We start from the raw sequence: 27,702 nt of genomic DNA, 5'->3' as shown, positions 1-27,702 counted from the left end.
GCAGCTCATGGTTTTCTACAATTGTATCCAATCTAGACAATCCTATGAGGACTAAATATACAAGCGACAGCACGAACCTCTGCTGTATCAGTCTGGAGTCCATCTCACAAAGGATTGCCTAGACTGGATACCACTGTAAGGCTATGTTCACACATACAATTAAAAATGGCTGAAAATTACGGAGCTGTTTTCAAGGGAAAACCGCCTCTGGTTTTCAGCCGTTTTTGAAGTAGAAAACGTTTTTTTTTTGTCAGCATTTCAGTAGCGTTTTTCAAGGCGTTTCCAACCCGTAATACACCTGAAAACACTGCGCGTGAACATACCCTAACAAATGGTCAGCTGTGAGTCAAGGCTTCTGTTTCTGACTACACAGTACAAGAACATATCCTAATAGATCTCACCAATTTTAAAGGGAACAGCCATGTATTTTTCCTTTCGTGTTGGATACAATAGCGCAATGTAAATCTGACATAAAGAGGGCCAAAAGAAGCCAGTTGATGTAATCTCCCATTAGAAAAATCCCATTGAAAACAATAGGAATGTTAATGGGAAAGTTTCGCTACTTTGTTCTGTAAAAATGATGGCAGTAGAGACAAATGCTAGTATGTACGACACCTTAGGTCTATAGCGATTTTTTCTCTCTACAGACAGCAAGCAGTGATCCTGAAAACCAAGGGTAATCATTATACAAGGATTTAGATTTATTTATATGAAACGACAATTCCTTTAAGAACTATGACAGCAGAAAAAGATAGAGATCAGCAGTAAACAGCTGGTTGTGAAAACTTTAGAGGGGTTTTGCGGAATTATAAAAAGTTTACCTAAATGTAGGAAATCGGATAAAAAAAAATGATAATAAAACAAACCAATACTCATCTGTTAAATCCCTCAACATTGACCAACATTCCAGCGGTCCCTGTCAGCAATTCTTTACTTGTCATGCAGTGATGATGTCCCGTACAGTGATTGGCGGTCACGTGAATGTACGGCATGTCATTGCTGCAGAAAAGTAAATCTGCATATGATCGGTGGGGGTCTGACACCTGAACACCGCACTGATTAGCCGCTCTGGCTGCCTCCGGGCACCGGATGACCATGCTGGAAGCAGATGGCTTCGGTCACAGAATAGCAGCAGTACCGCAGCTCTGCTCCTACTCAAATGAATAGGAGCAGTGCTGCAGTTCTGCAACACAGCCGCTATGCAGTAAGCGGAGCCATCTGCTTCTGACTCCTGCATTCCCGAAAGAAGCCGATCAGTGTGCGGGATCCGGGTGTTGGACCCGCACTGATCATATACCGATGACTTATCCTGTCGATAGGTCATCAGTTGTCCAGTCGTGGAAAACCCCTTTATTAAATAGAAGTAAAAAAACACACAAGAAAACAAAAGCAGAGCATGTTTAGTGCTACGTCATCCCTGAATGGGGGATCTGTAGTGCAGCTAACAATCCATCAAAGTGTCTTTAAAGAGGGTCGGTCACCAGATTATAAGTGCCCTATCTCCCACGTAACGTGATCGGCGCTGTCATTTAGATAACAGTGGTTTTATTTTGAAAAACAATCATTTTTGAGCAAGTTATGAACAATTTTAGATTTATGCTAATTAGGTTCCTAATGCCCAATTGGGCGTTTTCTAACTTTTGACCAAATGGGCGTTGTAAAGAGAAGTGTATGACGCTGACCAATCAGTGACCAATCAGCGTCATACACTTCTCTCCATTCATGTCCATCTGTATTCACAGCACAGCGTGATCTCTCGAGTTCACGCTGTGCTGTCACTTACACCCACATTAACTTTACTGAAGCGCCTTGAGAGTGAATAGACATCACCTCCATCCAGGACGCGATGTCTATTCACACGCCCGCTACTTCGGTAAGTTTTCTGTGGGACTTAACTCACACAGCGTGACTGCTGTCTCCCTACCCTTCTGATCAACGTATGAGTGTCCCATATATTGGACGGTATGGGAAGACCATGTACAGACTGAGTACCAAAGAAAGGTTTACATTTGAATGGCCATCATGCAATACTACATTTTCTCCCTACAGAAACCACTGCAGGGGAAATGTATTACTGACTGCAACTTTCTCTGGCGAGAACAGCTGATCGCTGTGGGTCTGGCCTCCAACCCTCGGCGATCAGCTGACCGTCGTGCTTTCTTTTCTTTTATTTTCAGAAGGAGTGATCTTAGATTACACCCACCACAGCAGGATTTTTTTTTTTTTTTACCACTCACAGTGCCGTACACATCTGTAGCAGCTGTGCCTGGGTTTGCAGTTCCGGTCCCATTTAAGTGAATAGGACTGAGCTGCAATCTGAAGCACCGCTGCTATGGATGTGTCTGCTGTGTGCCTGGCAAACTATGAAAAGGTTGCAGCGTTAGTCACAGCAGCCCCCTTAGTCAGCTGATCAGTGGGGGTACTGGAGTCGGATCACTCACAGATCTAATATTGATGACCTATCCTAAGGATAGGACCTCAATATAAAAGTATAAGAAAGCTTCTTTAAGGTATTTCAGTCTTTAGCATTTTTCACATATACAGTGGATAGATAAAAATGGTTAGATTGGTGGGGGTCTGACCGCTGGGATACCCAATCGCCAGATCGTGCTGTGTTCGGTTGTTTTAGTCAGCCCTATAGACTGATTGTAGTGGCACCGCACCTGCCCAGTCTCCACTCCATTCAAACCCCTCCTAGCTGCCGATGTGCAGCTGTGGGGAGGACCGGGGTCACCTATTCTGGCGATCTGTCGGGGTTCCCACAGTTGAACCTCCACCGATCTAGAATTCTTCACCTATCCAGCGAATAGGCGAAAAATGTTGAAGGCCGGAATACCCCTTTAACTATGGTATGGGAATACCAACTATGCATAAAATGTTTCCTCTTTTAAAACTTATTTAATAGTTTGCCTTTTTGTTTCTATAGTGTTTTATGTACAACAGTTTTTTAAATATCACTTTATTTACATTTCTTAGACATATTTACAGTCCTACTAGAGGACTTTTACCTCTGATCACGGTTAGGGTATCTTCACACGATTAACAAAATACGTCTGAAAATACGGAGCTGTTTTCAAGTGAAAACAGCTCCTGATTTTCAGACGTATTTTGAGCAACTCGCGTTTTTCACGGCGTTTTCTACGCCCGTTTTTGGAGCTGTTTTCAAAAGAGTCTATGAGAAAACGGCTCCAAAAACTTCCCAAGAAGTGTCCTGTGCTTCTTTTGACGAGCCGTCATTTTACGCGCCTTATTTTGACAGCGACGCGTAAAATGCCAGCTCGTCTGCACAGAACATCGTAAGACCCATTGCAAGCAATGGACAGAGGTTTGCCCACGTATTGGAGCCGTCTTTTCAGGCGTAAAACGCGTCCATTACGTCTGAAAAGAGGTTGTGTGCACATACCCTTAGGGTCAGTTCACACAGAGTTTTTTTTGCACTTTTTTGACGCAGAAAAAACTGCCAAAATGCCTCCCATTGATTTTGATCTGGCTTGTTGGAAAAATAAGGGACATCTCTGAACTAGATGGCCGCGGGTGAAAAACACCGCGAAACTCGGCGTGCAGGCAGAGCAAAATCTACCTCAAAATTCCAAACTGAATTTTGAGGCAGATTTTTTGCCTGCAAAAAACTCCACGTGTACCCGGCCTTATAATTACAATTTACTGATATCTCTATACGCCAGTAAATAATATTACTAGCATCTGCCATGCCTTACTGACTGGGCTTATTCACACAAACTGGTGTCAAATCGGCCGTGAAATTCGTCCATTTTTCACGGCCGATTTGAATCCATACGATACCGGCTTTCACAGATCCCTCAGACTTGAGTCTATTGAGATATCCGTGAAAACAGGCAAATATAGGACGTGTACTATTTTTTCACAGGCCGTTCACACCAGTCCGTTAAAATAAAAAATAAAAACTACCGTGTGACTAGCCCCATAGAAGCATCATGCTGTTCTCGTGAAAAAGCTCTAATATGTTTCTCTGCACAGAGGCGCTCCCGGCCACACAGAACTTGACTGGAATGGGGCTGTGGTGTGGCGTGGTACCCTACAGAGCCAGTGGCTGGGAGCACCTCTGTGTAGGAGAAAAGCTGAAGAACCTCGTCCTACAAAGCGGATGTGCCAAGATCGACCTAGATCATCTATTTGCTGCGTAGGAAATAAATGTCTAAATCAATGGGACCTCCAGCGATCACTAGAACCCACGAGTTAAGCGCTAGGCTATACCGGTCAGTCCCATAGACTTGACCACCGCTCCTTTCAAACTCCTACTTACTACGGTGGTGCAGAGAGGAACAGGGGGGGGGGGCTCAGGGTCCCCATTCTAGTGATCAGTGGGGGTCCCAGCCATAGGGATGCCTACAATCAGACTTATTTCCTACCCTGTGGGTTGTGCCAAGATCGCCCTTTAACACAAATGTTTGGCCATGTAATCTTTGCCACCAAATCCAGACACCGGAAATTAGAGCAACCTCACAAATATGACTTCACCTTCTCCACACACCCAAACACAAGAGGCCGCGCCCAGCTGTCACCACACGCCACCTGACACCACAACAAGCTGCTTTATAGGCGCATGCGCGCACAGCTTTGTCACCAGGTAATGCGCGTTGCCGACTTCCCAGGTGGCTGGCCTCGCCCACAACCACACAGGTAAAGCGCGACCCCGAGTCATCAGCCTCCTGATTATATAGGCGAGTGGCGGTCCGTCGCCTAGTGTGTCTAGCCCCGCCCGTTCACGTAACCCGTGTGATGACAGCAAGCAAAGGGTTAATACTGTGCTTCTGTACTCCACCCCAACGTTGAAATTGGACGCAAGCCTGGCGCATTACAGGGTTAATAAGACAAGCCCTCCCCCGCTGTAGTGCAGCAAGTCACACTCTTTATAACGGTTCTGGCCTCAGCTAATGAATGAACAGCAACGATGCTGTATCAGGATCCCATAGATTGTACGTAGCAGCTCTCCCCCGCACCTCCCGAGGGTTCACACAGCACCATATAACAGACACTGACCAGAGATTCTGTCCATCCTCGTCCTCACCGGCCGCCGCCCCGCTGTGGCTGTTCCCATATCCAGCATTGAAGCTGGAGGATGGAGACGAGTAAGAGGCGGCTCTCCCCGCTGCCATCCTAATACTCTTTTACTACTGACAGTTTTCAGTATGGTTATCAGGACAGCTTGTCTCAGGGACACCCCCCTCTCGTGGTTTTGGTCCCGGCCACCCTTCCGTTTGATAGACAAGGCGCGGTCCCTGGGAAGAAGAAACAGGAGCCGTGGTAAGGGGGGAAGCAATAGGACGGCGGGAGCCAGGAGAAGGGGCGGAGTCAGGACACCAGGCATGGCGGAGGTGACGTCACGGCGGCGAAGTGACTCCGCCCACTTGATGTGACGGTAATACCTGCTGAATCACTAGACCATATACCGGCTGCACATCTATAGTCTTTTATGTTCACACGGAGTATTTTGGGGGAGGAATATCTGCCTCAAAGCTCCAAACGGAATTTTGAGGCAGATATTCCTCCCCCAAAATACTCCGTGTGAATAGCAATGATCGCGCCGTTTTTCGCCCGCGGCCATTGAGCGCCGCGGGCAGAAAACACGCTTTCTCCTGCCTCCCATTGAAGTCAATGGGAGGTCGGAGGCGGAAGCGCCCGAAGATAGGGCATGTCGCTTCTTTTTCCCGCGAGGCAGTTTTACTGCTCGCGGGAAAAAGACGCCGACGCCTCCCATTGAAATCAATGGGAGGCGTTCTCGGGGAGTTTCTGCCGAGTTTTGCGACGCGGTTTCCGCGTCAATAAACTCGGCAAAAGACCCCGTGTGAACATAGCGCAAACACACTAATTACGTCCGTAATTGACGGACGTATTTCGGCCGCAAGTCCCGGACCGAACACAGTGCAGGGAGCCGGGCTCCTAGAATCATAGTTATATACGATGCTAGGAGTCCCTGCCTCTCTGCAGGACAACTGTCCCGTACTGTAATCATGTTTTCAGTACGGGACAGTAGTTCCACGGAGAGGCAGGGACTCCTAGCATCGTACATAAGTATGATGCTAGGAGCCCGGCTCCCTGCACTGTGTTCGGTCCACTACCCTTAGGGTATGTTCACACGGCCTATTTACGGACGTAAATCGGGCGTTTTTGCCCCGAATTACGCCCGAAAATAGCGCTGACAAACATCTGCCCATTGAAAGCAATGGGCAGACGTTTGTCTGTTCACACGAGGCGTATATTTACGCGCCGCTGTCAAATGACGGCGCGTAAATAGACGCCCGCGTCAAAGAAGTGACCTGTCACTTCTTTGGCCGTAATTGGAGCCGTTATTCATTGACTCCAATGAATTGCAGCGCCAATTACGGCCGTAATGGACGCGGCGTTCAAGCGCCTGCACATGCCGTTACGGCTGAAATTACGGGGATGTTTTCAGGCTGAAACATCCCCGTAATTTCAGCCGTAACGGACGCCCTCGTGTGAACATACCCTTAGGCTGGATTCACACGACCATGTTACGTCCGTAATGGACGACTCTAGGAGCCAGGCTCCCTGCACTGTGTTCGGTCCGGGACTACCGGCCGAAATACGTTCCATCCATTACGGACGTAACATGGTCGTGTGAATTCAGCTTTAGTAAACTGAAATACATATCCACGCGAGGACCCCACGTGGGAATAGTTATGTGTTATTAGTGGTAAATAATCCAGCATAAAGAAAAAGATGGAAGGTTAATTTAGACTTCTCCCTTGCATAGTTTGGCTGGGTTCATATTGGGCGTTTTTTGTTGCGTTTTAAAAAGCTGCAAAGTCAGCGGTATAGCACAATCGGCACCTGCTGTTTACGACGTGGACACCACACCACTAGGTCGAGATATAGGAAGTTTAGTCCTTTACTAAGACGTATGTTGTGGTGCCGGTAGCCATTAATTCCTGTCTCCTGCTCACACAGCTGTAAACTCTTTGTGAGAAAGAATTCACCTCCTCACTGCAACTGGTGAGACTGTCCCTCATGAGTGAGATTGACTGACTCTGCAACTCTAAGGCCTCATTTACACGAGTGTGTGCGTTTTGCGCACGCAAAAGGCACTTAACAGCTCCGTGTGTCATTAGTGTATGATGCGCGGCTGCGTGATTTTCGCACAGCCGCCATCATTATGACACTCCGTTTGGATGTTTGTAAACGGAAAAGCACGTGGTGCTTTTCTGTTTACATTCAGAGTTTGACAGCTGTTGCGCGAATCACGCAGTTCGCACGGAAGTGACTTCAATGGGTGCGTGATCGGCGAAATATAGAACATTTCATGAGTTTTACGCAGCGGACTCACGCTGCGCAAAACTCACGGACTGTCTGCACTGCCCCATAGACTTGTATAGGTCCGTACGACCCGCGTGTAAAGCACGCGCGTCGCACGGACGTATATCACGCTCGTGTAAACGAGGCCTAAGGCTGGGTTCACACGACCTATTTTCAGGCGTAAACGTGGCGTATTATGCCTCGATTTACGCCTGAAAATACGGCTCCAATACGTCGGCAAACATCTGCCCATTCATTTGAATGGGTTTGCCGACGTACTGTGCAGACGACCTGTAATTTACGCGTCGTCGTTTGACAGCTGTCAAACGACGACGCGTAAATTGACTGCCTCGGCAAAGAAGTGCAGGGCACTTCTTTGCAACGTAATTTGAGCCGTTCTTCATTGAAGTCAATGAAGAGCAGCTCAAGATTACGGGCGTCAAAGACGCCTCGCATAATGCGAGGAGGAGCTTTTACGTCTGAAACGACGCAGCTGTTTTCTCCTGAAAACAGTGTCTTTTCAGACGTAAAAGACAGTTCTCGTGTGCACATACCCTTAGGCTCAATTCACACGACAGGGTCCGAGTGTCGGACGATAAAAAGGGCCGTTTTGCATCCGTTCCATTCTGGGCCGTGTTGCAGTTTTTAACGGCCGATTTTGACTCGTTTTGCATCCGTTTTTTTCCCTGTCCGTTTTAAGATCAGATGAATTTCATTTGTAAATTTTTTGCCACATACTTCCCTCTGTAGATAATGCCACACACTGCCCTCTGTAGATACTGCCACAGCCCCCCTGTAGGTACTACCACACAGCTCCCCTGTAGGTAGTACCACACAGCTCCCCTGTAGGTAGTACCACACAGCCCCCTGTAGGTAGTACCACACAGCCCCTGTAGGTAATGCCACACAAGCCCCGTAGGTAATGCCACACAGCACCCCATAGGTAATGGCACACACAGCCCCCCATAGGTAATGCCACACAGCACCCCCCCGTCTGTAGATAGCGCCACCGTTCCAGGTGAAGTCCCTGACTTCAATGTCCATATATGGACAGTGAAGTCAGGGACTTCTCCTGGAGCGGAGACACGGGGTCGGGGATTCTGCTTCAGAAGTGTCTGACGTCACTGTGTCCATATAGGGGTCTATTGTTCCTACTGTGGCCGTGTGATGGCCGTTTTATGAACGGCCGTCACACGGCCGGGAAACCCTGTCGTGTGAGTAAGGTCTAAGGCTCTATTCACACGACAGGGTCCAAGTGTTGGCCGATAAACACTGCCGTTTTGGTCAGTTTTTCTGGGCCGTTTTGCATCCGTTCTGTTCCGGGCCGTGTTTCCGTTTTTAACAGCGGATTTTGACCCGTTTTGCATCCGTTTTTTTTTTCATTTGTAAATATTTTGCCACACACAGCCCCCTCTAGGTAATGCCACACAGCCCCACTTGTAGGTAGTGCCACACAGCCCCCCTGTAAGTAGTGCCACACAGCCCCCTGTAGGTAGTGCCACACAGCCCCCTGTAGGTAGTGCCACACAGCCCCCTGTAAGTAGTGCCACACAGCCCCCCTGTAAGTAGTGCCTTTACAGACCCCGTGTAAGTAGTGCCACACAGCCCCCCGTAGGTAATGCCACACAGCCCCCCGTAGGTAGTGCCACACAGTCCCCCTTAGGTAATAATACTACATTACTATAATACTACATTACTATAACAATAATAAATTACTATAATAATAATACATAACTGTAACAATACATTACTATAACAATACTACATTACTATAACAATAATACATACCGTATATATCGGCGTACAAGACGACTTTTTACACCCTTAAAAAAATGTCAAAAGTGTGGGGTCGTCTTATATGCCGGATATTGTCTACATTAGGGATGCACGTTGCAGCCGCACAGCTCAGTATAGTACACATGACTATGAGAGCGGGGCTGCGGCTGTGTAATTCAGCCACAGCCCCGCTCCTGAGTCATGATAAGTTCGCGGGGTCAGGATGATGCAATGCGGCCAGCGCTGCACTAATGAGCGGCGGCACTGGAGACAGAACATGGCGGGCGCGCTACAAAACACCCCCATGTTCTGTCTTCAGTGCCTGAACTGCCGCTCATTAGTGCAGCGCCGGCCGCATCACCTCATGCTGACCGCGCGCGCACTTCCTGTCAGGAGCGGGGCAATGGCTGTATTACACAGCCGCAGCCCCGCTCTATAACGGCGGAGATCAGAGAAACCGCTCATCTCCGCCGTTATTCCCCTGAATGCTGCGATCACAGCTGACTGCAGCATTCAGGGGAAAGTGAGAAGGGGGGATGCCCCTGGATCGCGTCACAGGGAATTCCTGTGACGCGATCGAGGGCCATACCATATATGGGCAGACAGCCCAGGGTCTATTGACGGACCCCAGGGCTGTCTTACCATATTTCATGTTGTTAGGACATACCCAAGTATGTCCTAACAACTGCCTGTGTGCTATCTGTCCACAGGCTAATGTACTGGCACATATCTGATATATGTCAGTACATTAAAGTTTAAAAATAAAGTAAAAACAAAGTAATGTTAAATTTAAAAAAAAATACACCTTCACCTTTTTTACAATAAACATTAAAATAAGTCTCAATACATAAAATACACACATTCAGTAATGGCGCGGACAACAATGTTTTTGCATCATTTATGATGTGTACGCTGTAAAAAAATGAAATAAACACGGCTTTCTATCACTTATTAATGTGAGGCGCGAGGTGCGATGAATTTACCCTCCATGTTCCTCACATTAATAGTAATTAACCCCATCATGTACCTCGCACATTAACCCAATATGACTGAGAAACATGATGGGATTAATTACTATTAATGTGAGGCGCGTTCAAAATTCATCACACGTCGCGCCTCACATCAGAAAACGGAAGAATTTTTTTTTTATTACTGTTGGCAAAAGTATCGAAATTGGTATCGAAATCGCAATACTAAACGAAGTATCGGTATCGAAGTCCAAATTCTGGTATCGTGACATCCCTAGTCTACATATTGTCTACACACAGGTTGTGTGTTACCTTGTGAGCCTGCAGTCCGGTACACAGGCTCCCGGGATGCACGGAATCCGCCACGGATCTGAGGGAAGCCGGTATTAGCCGCCAGGGAACATCTCTGTAAGATCCTCTGGCCCGCCCTTTCCTCTCATTCCCTGCCTCTCAGATCTCGCGCGATGAAGCAGCCTATCTGCGCATGCGCGAGTTAAAAGAGACAGAGAGTCCTGGGTCCTGCCACCGATGGCCATAGTGAAGCGCTCCTGCACGAAATGGTGAGTATATCTTAAATTCTATATTTTAAGGGTAAAAGTTGGGGGTCGTCTTATACGCCCAGTCGTCTTATACGCCGACATATACGGTAACTATAACAATACTACATTACTATAACAATATTACATTACTATAACAATACTACATTACTATAACAATAATACATAACTATAACAATACTACATTACTATAACAATACTACATTACTATAATAATACTACATAACTATAACAATACTACATTACTATAATAATACTACATTACTATAACAATACTACATTACTATAACAATAATACATAACTATAACAATACTACATTACTATAACAATATTACATTACTATAACAATACTACATTACTATAACAATAATACATAACTATAACAATACTACATTACTATAACAATATTACATTACTATAACAATACTACATTACTATAACAATACTACATTACTATAATAATACTACATAACTATAACAATACTACATTACTATAATAATACTACATTACTATAACAATAATAAATTACTATAATAATAATACATAACTATAACACTATATTACTATAACAATACTACATTACTATAATAATAATAATAAATTACTATAATAATAATACATAACTGTAACAATAATACATAACTAACAATACTACATTACTATAATAAGACTACATTACTATAATAAAACAATACTACATTACTATAATAAAACAATACTACATTACTATAATAATAATACTACATTACTATAATAATAATACTAAATTACTATAATAAGACTACATTACTATTATAATAACGCTAGGTTTAAACGTAATGGAAATTTACGAGTTTACCCCACGTGCTTATTTTAACAATCCAGTTTCCCAGTTTAAGTGACACTAAATGCAGTCTGGCTGCTCAGTTGGCAGCGTTTGGCAGACACAAGAATGTCAAGATTGGGAAACCCTTTTTGGATCGTGCCATAGTATCCTCTGTAGATATTACCATGCCCCCTGTAGATAATTCCCCAGTGCCCTCTGTACATAACCCCCATTGCCCTCTGTAGGTAATGCCACAAACCCCCGTAGATCATGCCACAGTGCCCTCTGTAGATAGTGCCACACCCCCCCCCCCATATGTAATTCCCCAGTGCCCTCTGTAGATAATGCCACAGTGCTCTTTGTAGATAGTGCCACACAAACCACTTTGTAGATAGTGCCACACATATCCCCCCTATAGATAGCTCCGATGGGACTCACCCTAGGAGTGGAATCCCCAGCCAAAGCGTTGTCAGCATTTTGGCCGGAGATTTCTCTCCTGGAGGACAGTTACGAACACTTACGTCAGAGGCCTCATCGATCAGCGGAATCCCTGACTAGTGCGACGGCAACACGCTGGCCGGGCATTCCGGTCCAGGACGAGCCACTGACATCACTGTCCATATATGGACAGTTACGTCGGGCCAGGTCTATCAGCGGAATTCCACTCCTAGAGGGAGCCTCAATGAAGCGATCTATAGAGAGGGGTGTGTGGCATGACACCATCTACAGGGGGTGTGTGCGGCGCTCCTCCTTTGGCCTGCTCTCCTGCTGTCAGCGGGACGCAGATGACCGCTTCAGGGGCCGCATGATCTAGATGTACACTAGCTCAGTGGTTAGCATTGCTTCCTTGCAATATTTTTCTTTCCTGATGTACTGGAGAAGTTATTTCCTGACTGGTTCCTCTCACGATATCTTGGACTAATCATTACTTGAATTTCATCCTTGAGACAAAAGTCAAACAAGTGTCATACTTCTGTATTATATACATTTATACATTTAACAACATTGAAATTGCAACACCAGGAAGGAAAGGTTTTGGAATTGTGGAAATCACAGGATCGATAGACATGTTAATGATATGCAAATGATGAAAAAAATAAATGGAAATTATTCCAAACATCTTGATTTATTCAGTATCGAGTATGAGCGTCTTGCGCAGAAATACATGCACTTACATGCCTTGGCATGCTATTAATTAAGTTATTAATGGTTGTCTGAGAAATCTTGTACCACGCTGACTGCAATGGGCACGAAAATCATAAAGACAGCCCCCTTTGCAATTGCCAACCAATGATGTCCCAGATGTGCGACAAGTCCGGGGACGCTGCACGCCATGGTAGCACAATCAGGCCAAGCAGGCTGCTCACAGTAGCACGAGCAACATGCAGCCTAGTGTTGTCCTGTTCAAAAAAAACTGCTTCTGAAACACTTTGCAGAAATGGCCGTACCACTGGTTCCACGGCCAAATCAATGTAACGCCAAGCTGTTAATGTACCTGAAATGAAGACTAGAGGGTCTGATTACGTACATTATGCCACCCCACACCATAATCCTAGGAGTAGTACCGGTGTAGCGTTCCCTTGTGAAGACTTCTTCATGGTGTTGCCCACGTGGTCTCTACTATCATTGCGCCTGAGACAAAAGCGCGGCTTGTCGCTGAAGAGAATAGACCTCCATTTCAGCCGACATTACCCTCTTCCTCTGTACCATGATAACCTTTGAGAGTGGTGGCATGTGGCCAATGGAACACCTGTAGCTGGACGTCTGGCTCGTAGCCCAATGTTGTGCAAAGCCTTCTGATGGTTTGTGTCAACACTGGTTGCCGCCCTAGGCTTGGGATGTGAAGTCAAATTTTACTTGCAGAACAGAATGGATCACTACACGCCGTTCTTCCAATCAGACGTTCCATCCGTGCAGAGTTTCACCACCACGCACCTCTTGCTGTCGGTCCCGTTTGTAGTTCTTCCAACCCCTGGGACAATCAACGTTGAACAGTGCTGGCATCTCGGCCTAGGTGTGTAGCGATCTGCTGGAGTGATGAACCAATTTCTCTCAGTACCAGGATTCTGTCCCTTTGTTTGCGATAACTGGCACGTCGACTAACAGGAGGCATCATACGATCAGTCCACACCACTTGATCCGATTTTTTGAGGTTTCATGTGGCTAAAAAACTTTTTCTTTCAATCTGTCTTTTATGCCCTTCCACATGCCACAGATTGTAGCTAGGTGCATTAAAATTTGATCATTAACAGATCTTAGCGACACCTGCTACTTCCTCGACTTGAATAACCTTATGGCTTGTCCTTCGTGATGCTGCAATTTCAATGTTGAGGAGTGTAATATATATCCTACCATCCCCAGGTATATATGTAGGCTTAGTCCCAGTTCTGGGTGTATGTGCAGCGTAGGTTCCCACCTTACAGAGGTCGCCTTGTCGTGGCAGGTGGGCTAACACTTTTTGATCAAAATGTGCACTAAGAACCTCCCTATTTGTAAGTAGATTTAGCTTTAGTGCATATTTATTTATATTTAGTGGTTTAGGTGGCATTAGTGTTGCAGGGTGCTGTCGCCATTTTTTGTCTGCTATATATATATATATATATATATATATATATATATGATAGATCGATAAATACAAATATCTAAAGAACTCAGCACTCCTAAAAAGCTGTAGATCAGGCCACCTGCACGTTACCACAAAGGTTGAATCAATTCCTTCACTGGAAATGGATAAGAATAACCGCAGACCAAAGTAACAGCACCAGGATTTCAGGACAAATGAAGAAGTGTTGGTTTAATCACCACAAAGTGAGCGATGTTTCGGTTCACATCTCAACCCATGGAAACATCATCCCAGGAGGCCGGCCTGGATGATGTGATGTCAGATGGCCGGCCTCCTGGGATGACCCTTCATCCCATGTGACTGCCGCTGCAGCCAATCACAGGCTGCAGCGGTCTCCTGGGATGAAACATAATCCCAGGAGGCCAGCCTGCTAGCAGGCCAGCTAAGTGCTGCAGTTTTCCGCAGCGGACATTCGGGGTGAAAAACTGCACCACAGTTTGGTGCTGTTTTTCGTCCTGAATTCCCTGCGGTGCAGAGGGCATATAACCTACGAGCTTTTATGCAGCGTATGCGCACCGTGTGAACTCCGCCTTAAAGAGGCTCTGTCACCACATTATAAGTGCCCTATCTTCCACATAATGTGATCAGCGCTGTAATGTAGATAACAGCAGTGGTTTATATTTCGAAAAACTATAAATTTTGACAGAGTTATGACCTATTTTAGATTTATGCTACTGACTTTCTTAATAGACAACTGGGCGTGTTTTACTTTTTGACCAAGTAGGCGTTGTAAAGAGAAGTGTATGACGCTGACCAATCGGCGTCATACACTTCTCTCCATTCATGTACTCAGCACGTGCTGTCACTTAGGCCTTATTCACACGGACGTGTCCGTTCTGCGCGCGCAAAAAAACGCTGTGTTTTGCGTGCACAAAAGGTCTGTGTGGCATCAGCATATGGTGCATGGCTGCGTGATTTTCGCACAGCCGGCATCATTATGACAATCTGTTTTTATGTTTACAAACAGAAAAGCACGAGGTGCTTTTCTGTTTTCATTAATTTATTTTACTGCTGTAGCGCGGTGTGCCATGCGCGATTTGCACGCACCTATTGACTTCAATGGGTGCGTGCTGCGCTAAACACGGGCAAGTATAGGACATGTGAAAATCACTGACAGTCTGAACGGCCCCATTCACTAACATAGGTCCGTGCAACGTGCGTGACAATCACGCGCGTATCACGGATGTATAACACGTTCGTGTGAATAAGGCCTTACTCACACATTAACGTTACTGAATTGCCTTGAGAGTGAATAGACATCACCTCCAGCCAGGATGCGATGTCTATTCACAATCCCGACACTTCGGTAATGTTTGTGTAGGACTTACAGCACAGCAAGTGTGATCTCGCGAGACCACGCTGTAAAAGACAGCATAGAGTGATCTCGATGTGCTGTGCTGTAAGCCACTTCAGTTTTTTTCTTCAGGGTGCTATCCGTTTTTTTAACGGATAGCACCCTGACACATTAATTTCAATGGGGTCATGCACACTTCCGTTGTTTTAACGGAACTATGCGGCTGTTTCGTCAAAAATAGGACAGGTCCTACTCCTGTACGTTTTTGACGGAACAGTCTGCCTTTTTATTGATTTTGTCCGTGAAACAACGGACTGCACACGGAAGCCGTGTGCGGTCCGTGTTTCACGGATGCGTCATTAGCGGCCGTGCAACGGCCGACGGATGTGTGCATGAGGCCTAAGGAAAATTTTAAGGAGTGCATTCTAAACATTATTTTAGTACTTACTAATTTGTCTTTATTTGCAGTTCAGCACTGTTTTCCTGGGTCCATAAGCCCAGCCCCCTTTTTATTACAGCTGTATCTTAGTGACGCCTACGGCCCCTGACCATAATATGGCCGAGGAAGGAGAAGCATGTGACGAGACATGTCACTCTGCATCCTCCATTGTAACACACTGCTCCAGCTTCCTGGACGCACTGTAAGGGTATGTTCACACGCTTAGCAAAAAACTTCTGAAAATACGGAGCAGTTTTCAAGGGAAAACAGCTCTTGATTTTCAGACGTTCTTTAAGCCAGTCGCGGTTTTTATGGCCGTTTTTGGAGCTGTTTTTCTATGGAGTCAATGAAAAACGGCTCCAAAAACTTCTCACGAAGTGACATGCACTTCTTTTTCAAGGGCGTCGAAACAGAACGCCGTTTTTCCCATTGAAATTAATGGGCAGATATTTGAAGGTGTTCTGCTTCTGATTTATCGGCCGTTTTTCGTCTGTTTACGGCCCTAAAAACGGACGAAAATAAGCTGTGGGAACATACCCTTACAATGGAGGATGCAGAGAAACGTATCTAGTCACATACTCCTCCTTCCTTGGCCATATTGTGGACAAGAGCCGCGGGCAGCAGGAAGATACAGCTGTAATAAGGGGCGTGGCCTATGATGCCAGGAAAAAAAACGCGTAACTACAAATAAACTCAAACAGTAAGTTGACTAAAATAATGTTTACAATGCACTCCTGATCATTTTTCTGAAGCGGACATCCGCTTTAACCCTTAATGACACGGCCAATCTTTGTTTTTTAATTTCCGTTTTATACTCCCTGCCTTTCAAAAGCCATAACATTATTTTTTTCGTCAACTTAGCCATATGAGGACTTCTTTTTTGCGGAACAAGTTGTAGTTTTTCATGGCATCATTTAATGTACCGTATAATGTATTGGGAAACTTAAAAAATATATATATATTTATGGGGTGAAAGAGGCAAAAAAAACAGTGATTGCGCCATTTTGTTAGGAGTTTTGTTTTTACGCCGTTCATCATGCGGTATAAACTACATGTTCATTTTATTCTACGGGTTGATATGATTATGGCAATACCAAATGTATATGTTTTTTTTTTTATGTTTTACCAGTTTTTGGGGTACGTGCGACTTTATTTTTTTTTTTTTGCAAGGGTTCACCGAGCGGGTTAAAGAGGCTCTGTCACCAGATTTTGCAACCCCTATCTCCTATTGCAGCAGATCGGCGCTGCAATGTAGATAAGAGTAACGTTTGTTGTTTTTTTTTAAACGAGCATTTTTGGCCAAGTTATGACCATTTTTATATTTATGCAAATGAGGCTTTCTAAAGTACAACTGGGCGTGTTTAAAGTAAAAGTACAACTGGGCGTGTATTATGTGCGTACATCTGGGCGTTTTTACTAGCTGGGCGTTGTGAATGGGAGTGTATGATGCTGACGAATCAGCATCATCCACTTCTCTTCGTTAACACCCAGCTTCTGGCAGTGCACAGACACAGCGTGTTCTCGAGAGATCACGCTGTGACGTCACTCACTTCCTGCCCCAGGTCCTGCATCGTGTCGGACGAGCGAGGACCTGGGGCAGGAAGTGAGTGACGTCACAGCGTGATCTCTCGAGAACACGCTGTGTCTGTGCACTGCCAGAAGCTGGGTGTTAACGAAGAGAAGTGGATGATGCTGATTCGTCAGCATCATACACTCCCATTCACAACGCCCAGCTAGTAAAAGAAGTAAAAATGCCCAGATGTACGCACATAATACACGCCCAGTTGTACTTTTACTTTAAACACGCCCAGTTGTACTTTAGAAAGCCTCATTTGCATAAATATAAAAATGGTCATAACTTGGCCAAAAATGCTCGTTTTAAAAAAAAACAAAACATTACTCTTATCTACATTGCAGCGCCGATCTGCTGCAATATGAGATAGGGGTTGCAAAATTTGGTAACAGAGCCTCTTTAAATAACATTATATTGTAATAGTTCAGACTTTTCTGGACTCGGCGATACCAGTTATGTTAACTTTTTTAAATCATTTGTTTTTATTGATTTATCAAACAATTCCACAGGTAACAAAAAGTACAAAATCTTGCTTACAAAAGTACTAACAGTGCAATCAAGAAAATTAAAGGCAATCAATTGAAAAGTGACCTGAGGAGGGGGAAAGCAAAGTCAGGAGGGAAGGGGGAGGGAAAACCGGGATAAACACCAAGTATATATTTATACATTCAAATGCATATTAAACAGAGGCACAAAGAGAACATGAGCCTGTCAGGGAGGATGGTCCCATCCTCCTGCTTGCATATATCAAAGTCCCAAGAGTAGGCCCCTCAACAAGGGAACATGGTTGTCCACAGGTGCCACTGGGTAGTGAAGCGTCCCACCCTGTTCTGACGGAGTGCAAAAAGTCTCTCATACATACAATGTGACGAAACACTATCAACCACCTCCCGCAGAGAAGGAGCAACGGTAGATTTCCACTGTTTAGCCAACAAGAGTTTAACCGAAAGGCAGATATGACACACTAAAACTCTCTGGGACGGCAAAACAGAAACCATATCTAAGGACAGGAGGGCCAAATCTGCGTTCAGTACCAACTGAGTACCTAATTGTAAAGGATTTGCCAGACACAGCTTCTGTGTCGACGCCTGTGGGCAATCAGTCTGCACCTGCTCCTATGTCTGTGAGACTGACTCCATCTTCCACCACTCAGGATGGCAGGCTTAGGAGTGGGAGAGCCTATCACAGCCTGGCCAGTCGGAGCTAGCTCCCGCCCACTGTCTATTTATACCTGCCTTTCCTGTTGCTCCTTTGCCTGTGATTCTTCTATGCTTGTTTCCTGGCTTCCTGCTGCTGCTTGTACTACTCATTATCTGCTTGTTATTGACCTTGGCTTTCTGACTACTCTCCTGCTCAGCGTTTGGTACCTCGTTCTCTCCCCTTTTGACTCGGCTCGTTCACTACTCTTGTTGCTCACGGTGTCTCCGTGGGCAGCTGCCCCGTTTCCCTAGCTTCTGTGTACCCTTGTCTGTTCATCTGTCTTGCACTTACTGAGCGTACGGACCGTTGCCCAGTTGTACCCCGTCGCTTAGGACGGGTCGTTGAAAGTAGGCAGGGACTGAGTGGCGGGTAGATTAGGGCTCACCTGTCTGTTTCCCTACCCTGTCATTACATAATCACAGGCCCATATACCTAGTCTACCCAGGTCCCTGACACATCGATGGACCCCCTTGAGACCCTGGCTCAGCAGATGCATGGCCTCTCCCTACAGGTCCAGGCCCTGGCTCAGAGGGACAACCTGCGTTATGCTTCCCTGGTAGTGCCCCCCACCTCACCTCTTGAACCCCACCTCAATTTGCCTGACCGGTTCTCAGGGGACCGGAAGACTTTTTTCTCCTTTCGGGAGAGTTGTAGGCTCTATTTTCGCTTAAAGCCCCACTCCTCAGGTTCTGAGAGCCAGCGGGTGGGTATAATTATGTCCCAGCTGCAGGACGGGCCCCAACAATTGGCCTTCTCCTTGGTTCCTGACGCCCCTGAACTTTCCTCCGTTTATCTTTTCTTTTCTGCTCTCGGGCTCATTTATGACGAGACTGACAAGACTGCCTTTGCCAAGAGTCAGCTGGTGACCTTACGTCAGGGTAAGAGACCTGTAGAGGAGTATTGTTCTGACTTTAGGAAGTGGTGTGTAGCTTCTCGGTGGAATGACCCTGCCTTGAGGTGCCAGTTTAGATTGGGTCTGTCGAACGCCCTGAAAGACCTGCTAGTTAGCTATCCCTCTGCTGACTCCCTAGATTAGGTTATGGATTTAGCGGTACGACTTGACCGACGTCTCAGGGAGCGACGACTTGAACGTTTTTGTGCCTTCTCCTCTGACTCCCCCATGATGCCTCCCGAGGTTCCGTTGCTTCGTTCATCCACGGAAGACTCGGATGTACCTATGCAACTCGGGGCCTCCGTGTCCCCCCAACAACGTAGTGAGTTCCGCAGGAAGAATGGTCTCTGCTTCTACTGTGGGGATGACAAGCATCAAGTGAACAACTGTCCTAGGCGTAAGAATAAACAGCCGGAAGAACTTCCGTGCCTAAGTGATCATCGGGGAGGTTACTTGGGCGCACATGTATTTCCCGTAAAGATGAAACCTAATAAAATCTTGCTTCCCTTTCAGGTCTCTTTTGGTGGTAGGTCTGCTACCGGCAGTGCCTTCGTGGATTCAGGGTCTTCTGCTAATATTATGTCTGTGGAATTTGCTATGTCTCTAGCTATGCCATTTATTGATTTGCCTAAACCTGTCCCGGTAGTGGGTATCGACTCCACTCCTCTTGCTAATGGTTATTTTACACAGCATACCCCTGTTTTTGAACTCCTTGTTGGCTCCATGCATTTGGAGCAGTGCTCTGTACTGGTGATGCAGGGATTATCGTCCGATTTGGTATTCGGCCTTCCCTGGTTGCAGATGTATAATCCCATGTTTAACTGGAATACTGGGGATCTTACCAGATGGGGTAATAAATGCATGACGTCATGTTTTTCTGTTAATTCTATTTCTCTCCCTGAGGAGGTGAACACTCTACCTGAGTTTGTTCAGGACTTCGCTGATGTTTTCTCTAAAGAGGCCTCCGAAGTGTTGCCTCCTCATAGAGAATACGATTGCGCAATCGATTTGGTACCAGGAGCTAAGCTCCCTAAGGGTAGGATATTCAATCTCTCTTCTCCCGAACGTGAAGCCATGAGAGAGTATATCCAGGAATGCCTGGCCAAGGGTTACATTCGCCCCTCTACTTCTCCGGTAGGTGCTGGCTTCTTCTTCGTAGGGAAGAAGGATGGTGGTCTTAGGCTGTGCATCGACTACCGGAACTTGAATAAGGTCACTGTAAGGAACCAGTACCCCCTTCCTTTGATTCCTGATCTCTTCAATCAGGTTCAGGGGGCCCAATGGTTCTCTAAGTTTGATCTACGGGGGGCTTATAACCTTATCCGCATGAAAGAGGGGGATGAGTGGAAGACTGCGTTTAACACGCCCGAAGGTCATTTTGAATACCTCGTCATGCCCTTTGGGTTGTGTAATGCTCCCGTGGTCTTCCAGAATTTCATAAATGAGTTTTTAAGAGACTACCTGGGGGTATTTCTTGTAGTGTACCTTGATGACATACTTGTGTTTTCCAAGGACTGGTCCTCCCACATTGAGCATGCCAGGAAGGTGCTCCAGGTCCTTCGGGAAAACTGTTTGCTAAGACCGAAAAATGTGTGTTTGGGGTACAAGAGATACCATTTTTGGGTCAAATCCTCACTCCTCATGAATTCCGCATGGACCCCGCCAAGGTCCAGGCTGTGGCTGAATGGGTCCAACCTGCCTCCCTGAAGGCGTTACAGTGCTTCCTGGGATTCTCTAATTATAACAGGAGATTTATTCCTAACTTCTCGGTCATCGCTAAGCCTCTTACGGATCTCACTCGCAAAGGTGCTGATCTCCTCCACTGGCCTCCTGAGGCTGTCCAGGCTTTTGAGGTCCTTAAAGGGAATGTGTTGCCAGAAAAACATGTTTTTTTTAAAAAAATTAAACATTTAGTGTGTGGGTGATTAAACATTGTTCACATTTTTTTTATTTTTTTCACACGTCAGGAAATATTATAAATTAATTCTAATTTATAATACTACCCATTTTTGGTCACTAGATGGAGCTATTCCCAAAATTGCAGCATTGCAACATTGGGTTAAAAGCCCTCGCTCTAGTGAGCTCTCAGCATCCCCCCCTCCTTTATCCTGGCTAGTGCCGGGATAAACGAGGGGTTTGAACGGTGTAACCTCCTACACTGTGTGTCGCCATTTTTTGAGCTAACACACAGTGTAGTAGGTTTACATACAGTAGTAAACACACACAAACACGAACATACATTGAAATCTCTTACCTGCTCCTGCCGCCGCGGCTCCCTCCGGCCCGTCCGCTCCGTTTGCTGCTGCTGGTCCAAGTGCACAAATCCGGAAGCCGCGACCGGAAGTAATAATATTACTGTCCGGCCGCGACTTCCGGTCCACAGGAAAATGGCGCCGGACGGCGCCAATTTCGAATTGGACTGTGTGGGAGCGGCGCATGCGCAGTTCCCACACAGACGCCGTACACTGAAGTCAATGGGACGGGAGCTGTTCGCAGTCCCTATGGGACTGTGGCTGCCGTATTCCATGTCTGTATGTGTCGTTAATCGACACAGACAGAAATGGAACAAAAAATGGCAGCCCCCATAGGGAAGAAAAAGTGTAAAAATAAGAAAAAGTAAAACACAAACACACAAATGAATATAAACGTTTTTAATAAAGCACTAACATCTTTAACATATAAAAAAATAATTTGTGATGACACTGTTCCTTTAAGAAGTGCTTTATCTCGGCCCTAGTGCTGGTTCAGCCCAACCAAATGGAGCCATTCATCGTGGAGGTTGACGCCTCCAAGGTGGGAGTGGATGCTGTCTTGTCCCAGGGTACCAGGTCCCTCACCCATCTCCGTCCCTGTGCCTACTTCTCCAGGAAGTTTTTGCCCACTGAGAGTAACTATGATATTGGCAACCGCAAACTCTTAGCCATTAAATGGGCATTTGAAGAGTGGCGCCACTTCCTGGAGGGGGCTAGGCACCAGGTAACGGTCCTTACCGACCACAAGAATCTGGTTTTCTTAGAATCTGCCCGGAGGCTAAACCCGAGACAAGCTTGATGGGCGTTATTTTTTACCAGATTCAACTTTTTGGTCACGTATAGGGCTGGGTCTAAAAATATTAAGGCTGACGCACTGTCGCGTAGCTTCACGGCCAGCCCTCCTTCGGAGGAAGATCCTGCTTGTATTTTGCCTCCAGGTATAATCATTTCCTCTATTGATTCTGATTTAGTCTCCGAAATTGCGGCTGATCAAGGTACAGCTCCCGGGAACCTTCCTGAGAACAAGCTGTTTGTTCCCCTGCAACTCCGGCTAAGGGTACTTAGGGAAAATCATGACTCTGCACTATCTGGCCATCCAGGCATCCTGGGTACCAAGCACCTCATTGCCAGAAACTACTGGTGGCCTGGATTGCTTAAAGACGTTAAGGCCTACGTCGCCGCTTGTGAGGTTTCTGCTAGGTCCAAGACTCCCATGTCCCGACCAGCGGGCTTACTATGTTCTTTGCCCATTCCCCAGAGACCTTGGACCCATATCTCCATGGATTTTATCACCAATTTGCCTCCATCTCAAGGCAAGTCGGTGGTGTGGGTTGTAGTAGACCGCTTCAGTGAGATGTGCCACTTTGTGCCCCTCAAGAAACTACCCAATGCTAAGACGTTAGCTACCTTGTTTGTCAAACACATCCTGCGTCTTCATGGGGTTCCTGTCAATATTGTTTCTGCCAGAGGGGTACAATTTGTTTCATTGTTTTGGAGAGCCTTCTGTAAAAAGTTGGAGATTGATCTGTCCTTCCCTCGGCTTTCCATCCTGAAACTAATGGCCAAACGGAGAGGACTAATCAGTCTCTAGAACAATATTTAAGGTGTTTTATCTCTGACTGTCAACATGATTGGGTCTCATTTATTCCCCTCGCTGAATTTTCCCTTAATAACCGGGTCAGTAACTCGTCAGGGGTCTCCCCCTCTTTCTGTAATTTTGGGTTTAATCCACAGTTCTCCTCCGTTTCACCTGGTAGTTCCAACAATCCCGAGGTAGATGTCGTTCATCAGGAACTGTGCACAGTCTGGGCCCAGGTTCAGAAGAACCTAGAGGCGTCCCAGAGCATACAAAAGACTCAGGCAGATAGAAGATGTTCTGCTAACCCCTTGTTTGTGGTCGGGGATCAGGTGTGGCTATCTTCTAGAAATTTGTGCCTTAAAGTCCCGTCCAAGAAGTTTGCTCCCCGGTTTATAGGGCCGTACAAGGTCATTGAAGTCCTTAACCCTGTCTCCTTCCGACTGGAGTTGCCCCCGTCTTTTCGAGTGCACGACGCCTTTCATGCCTCCCTCCTTAAACGCTGCTCCCCGTCCTTGGCTCCCTCGAGGAAACCTCCGGTCCCTGTTCTCACCCCTGAGGGGGTAGAATTCGAGGTGGCCAAGGTTGTGGACAGCAGGATGGTCCAAGGCTCCCTCCAGTACTTGGTCCATTGGAAGGGATACGGGCCTGAGGAGAGGACTTGGGTACCCACCCGGGATGTTCACGCTGGGGTATTGCTCAGGAGGTTCCACCTTCGTTTCCCCAATAAACCAGGTCCACCTAGAAAGGGTCCGGTGGCCCCTCATAAAAGGGGGGGTACTGTAAAGGATTTGCCAGACACAGCTTCTTTGTCGACGCCCGTGGGCAATCAGTCTGCACCTGCTCCTATGTCTGTGAGACTGACTCCATCTTCCACCACTCAGGATGGCAGGCTTAGGAGTGGGAGAGCCTATCACAGCCTGGCCAGACGGAGCTAGCTCCCGCCCACTGTCTATTTATACCTGCCTTTCCTGTTCCTCCTTTGCCTGTGATTCTTCTATGCTTGTTTCCTGGCTTGCTGCTGCTTGTACTACTCATTATCTGCTTGTTATTGACCTTGGCTTTCTGACCACTCTCCTGCTCAGCGTTTGGTACCTCGTTCTCTCCTGGTTTGACTCGGCTCGTTCACTACTCTTGTTGCTCACGGTGTCTCCGTGGGCAGCTGCCCCGTTTCCCTAGCTTTTGTGTACCCTTGTCTGTTTGTCTGTCTTGCACTTACTGAGCGTAGGGACCGTCGCCCAGTTGTACCCCGTCGCTTAGGACGGGTCGTTGCAAGTAGGCAGGGACTGAGTGGCGGGTAGATTAGGGCTCACCTGTCTGTCTCCCTACCCTGTCATTACACTAATAATGTGGAGATAAGATCAAATATCGCTACCCATAATGGAGCAATAACCGGACAATCCCAGATGATGTGATATAAGGAACCCACCCTCCCGCATCCCCGCCAACACAAAGGACTAGAAGCCGGAAAGATCTTGGACAACTTAGATGGAATATAATACCACCTTAAAAGGATTTTGCGGTAAACTTCCAGGAGATTTGAGTTCATGGTAGACCTCAACGTCCACTTAATGGCAGTAGACCATACATCAATACTGTACGTAGACCCCAAATCTCCTTCCCATTTTAGCATTTGTGGGATCTTAGAAGCCACCATATCCCCCCAAGATTATATCATAGAAAGATCGAGTTAACTTTGAATCCCCCGTGAAGGGCGTGAAGACCATGTCATACAGTCTAGAGGGAACTTGAACTTGTGCGTGAGATCTAGAGGGGAGAAGGTGTCGAGCCTGTAGGTACTTTAAAAAATCAGAATGTGAAATTGTGAACTCCGATCTCAATCCTGAGAAGGATTTAATAGAATCATTCCTGAAAAGATCGGTCAGTGTCGCAATGCCCAATGTAGACCAAGCCCTCATCTTATAGGAATCAGAAGCTCAAGAGCATCCAGCGGCAAAGGGATCGTGCGGGTAGAAGCAGAGGAGGGAATCAGTTTTAAAGTCGCTCTCCACGCCCGAATCGAGACATTCACCTTAGGAAAGTTCGGAATCAAGCTATTAGGAAATTTCGCATGGGTCAAAAGTAACGAGGGGAGAGAGGTATCTCCGATCAAATGACGCTCAATCGTAGGCCAACTAGAGCCTGAGAATGGGAGGCACCAGTGTCTCAATTGATGTACCACTATAGCCTTGTGATATGCTTCAAGGTTTGGGACACCCATACCCCCCCCTCTGCCGATGGATATAAAGTCGATGCCGAGCTATATGGGGCCTACCCTTATTTCATACAAATGTCATCAATTGGTTTTGTAACTTCCGGAGTAGAAATCTAGACATAGGGACCATAACCGTCCTTAAAATGTACAGTATCTTAGGGAGGATAAGCATTTTATATAGTACCATTCGGCCCACCCAGGAAGGCTCTGTGTCTTATAGGCGTTGCAGTTCGCCTTGCAATTTAGCATGTAAGGGGAGAATATTGATATGAGCCAGCTTAGAGGTCGTAGAACACAAGTTGATACCTAAGTAAGGAATCGACACCTTTTCCCATCCAAACGGGAGCTCCCTTTGAATTTCTTGGCGCAGTGTTGTGGGAATCGATAGACCCAGTATCTGAGACTTGGAGACATTAATTTTATAATATGAAATTTTATAATATGAAACCCTACCAAATTTCGACAGAATCTCTGAAACCCTTCTGAGGGATACCAACTGGTTTGTAAGAGTTAGTATAACATCGACAGCAAATAGGCCAATTTTATGCTGTCGATAACATACTGAAATACCACGCACTTCCAAATCCATGCGTATCATCTCTGCCATAGGTTCCATTACCATAGTGAAAAGCAAGGGGGATAGAGGACAACCTTGCCTGGTACCATTGGGGATACAAAATGGTTTAGACCTCATGCCATTTGCTAATACCCGAGCTGAAGGGGAGGAGTAGAGGGCCCCAATCGCCCTAAGTATAGACCCAAAGAAACCAAACCTCTTCTTCGTCAAAAAAGCAAAATCCCAGTGTATCCTGTCGAACGCCTTCTCCGCATCCAGGGTAAGGAGGAGAGAAGGCGCCCGACTAACCTCTGCCTTGGAAATCAAGTTAATAATGCGTCTAGTACCATCTGGGGCCTCTTGCCCTTGAGTAAAGCCCACCTGATCATTATGTACAGTGAAGGAAATAAGTATTTGATCCCTTGCTGATTTTGTAAGTTTGCCCACTGTCAAAGACATGAACAGTCTAGAATTTAGGCTAGGTTAATTTTACCAGTGAGAGATAGATTATATAAAAAAAAACAAAAAACAGAAAATCACATTGTCAAAATGATATATATTTATTTGCATTGTGCACAGAGAAATAAGTATTTGATCCCTTTGGCAAACAAGACTTAATACTTGGTGGCAAAACCCTTGTTGGCAAGCACAGCAGTCAGATGTTTTTTGTAGTTGATGATGAGGTTTGCACACATGTTAGATGGAATTTTGGCCCACTCCTCTTTGCAGATCATCTGTAAATCATTAAGATTTCGAGGCTGTCGCTTGGCAACTCGGATCTTCAGCTCCCTCCATAAGTTTTCGATGGGATTAAGGTCTGGAGACTGGCTAGGCCACTCCATGACCTTAATGTGCTTCTTTTTGAGCCACTCCTTTGTTGCCTTGGCTATATGTTTCGGGTCATTGTCGTGCTGGAAGACCCAGCCACGAGCCATTTTTAATGTCCTGGTGGAGGGAAGGAGGTTGTCACTCAGGATTTGACGGTACATGGCTCCATCCATTCTCCCATTGATGCAGTAGTCCTGTGCCCTTAGCAGAGAAACACCCCCAAAGCATAATGTTTCCACCTCCATGCTTGACAGTGGGGACAGTGTTCTTTGGGTCATAGGCAGCATTTCTCTTCCTCCAAACACGGCGAGTTGAGTTCATGCCAAAGAGCTCTATTTTAGTCTCATCTGACCACAGCACCTTCTCCCAATCACTCTCAGAATCATCCAGATGTTCATTTGCAAACTTCAGACGGGCCTGTACATGTGCCTTCTTGAGCAGGGGGACCTTGCGGGCACTGCAGGATTTTAATCCATTACGGCGTAATGTGTTACCAATGGTTTTCTTGGTAACTGTGGTCCCAGCTGCCTTGAGATCATTAACAAGTTCCCCCCCGTGTAGTTTTCGGCTGAGCTGTCACCTTCCTCAGGATCAAGGATACCCCACGAGGTGAGATTTTGTATGGAGCCCCAGATCGATGTCGATTGACAGTCATTTTGTATGTCTTCCATTTTCTTACTATTGCACCAACAGTTGTCTCCTTCTCACCCAGCGTCTTACTTATGGTTTTGTAGCCGATTCCAGCCTTGTGCAGGTCTATGATCTTGTCCCTGACATCCTTAGAAAGCTCTTTGATCTTGCCCATGTTGTAGAGGTTAGAGTCAGACTGATTAATTGAGTCTGTGGACAGGAG

General features: G+C 46.2%; 2 protein-coding genes across 3 annotated transcripts in view; one reads left to right on the top strand and one right to left on the bottom strand.

The window, feature by feature from the left end:
* Positions 1-5,325, bottom strand: part of DYNC1LI1 (dynein cytoplasmic 1 light intermediate chain 1) — a 33,809-nt gene extending 28,484 nt beyond the window's left edge. For both annotated transcript variants that reach the window (XM_075827166.1, XM_075827167.1), the window contains exon 1: positions 5,020-5,325. In XM_075827166.1, coding sequence (XP_075683281.1) covers positions 5,020-5,135 — 116 coding nt within the window. In that variant the 5' untranslated portion in view covers positions 5,136-5,325. The remainder of the gene's footprint in view (positions 1-5,019) is intronic.
* The window catches only part of CNOT10 (CCR4-NOT transcription complex subunit 10), a 146,630-nt gene continuing 123,570 nt past the window's right edge, over positions 4,643-27,702 (top strand). The window contains exon 1 of the mRNA XM_075827163.1: positions 4,643-4,659. The gene's annotated coding sequence lies outside the window, so the exon portion shown is untranslated. The remainder of the gene's footprint in view (positions 4,660-27,702) is intronic.

The sequence above is a fragment of the Rhinoderma darwinii genome, chromosome 5 (genome assembly GCF_050947455.1).
Source record: "Rhinoderma darwinii isolate aRhiDar2 chromosome 5, aRhiDar2.hap1, whole genome shotgun sequence".
Classification (NCBI taxonomy): Eukaryota; Metazoa; Chordata; class Amphibia; order Anura; family Rhinodermatidae; genus Rhinoderma; species Rhinoderma darwinii.
This window is presented reverse-complemented; position numbering and strand designations above follow the sequence as displayed.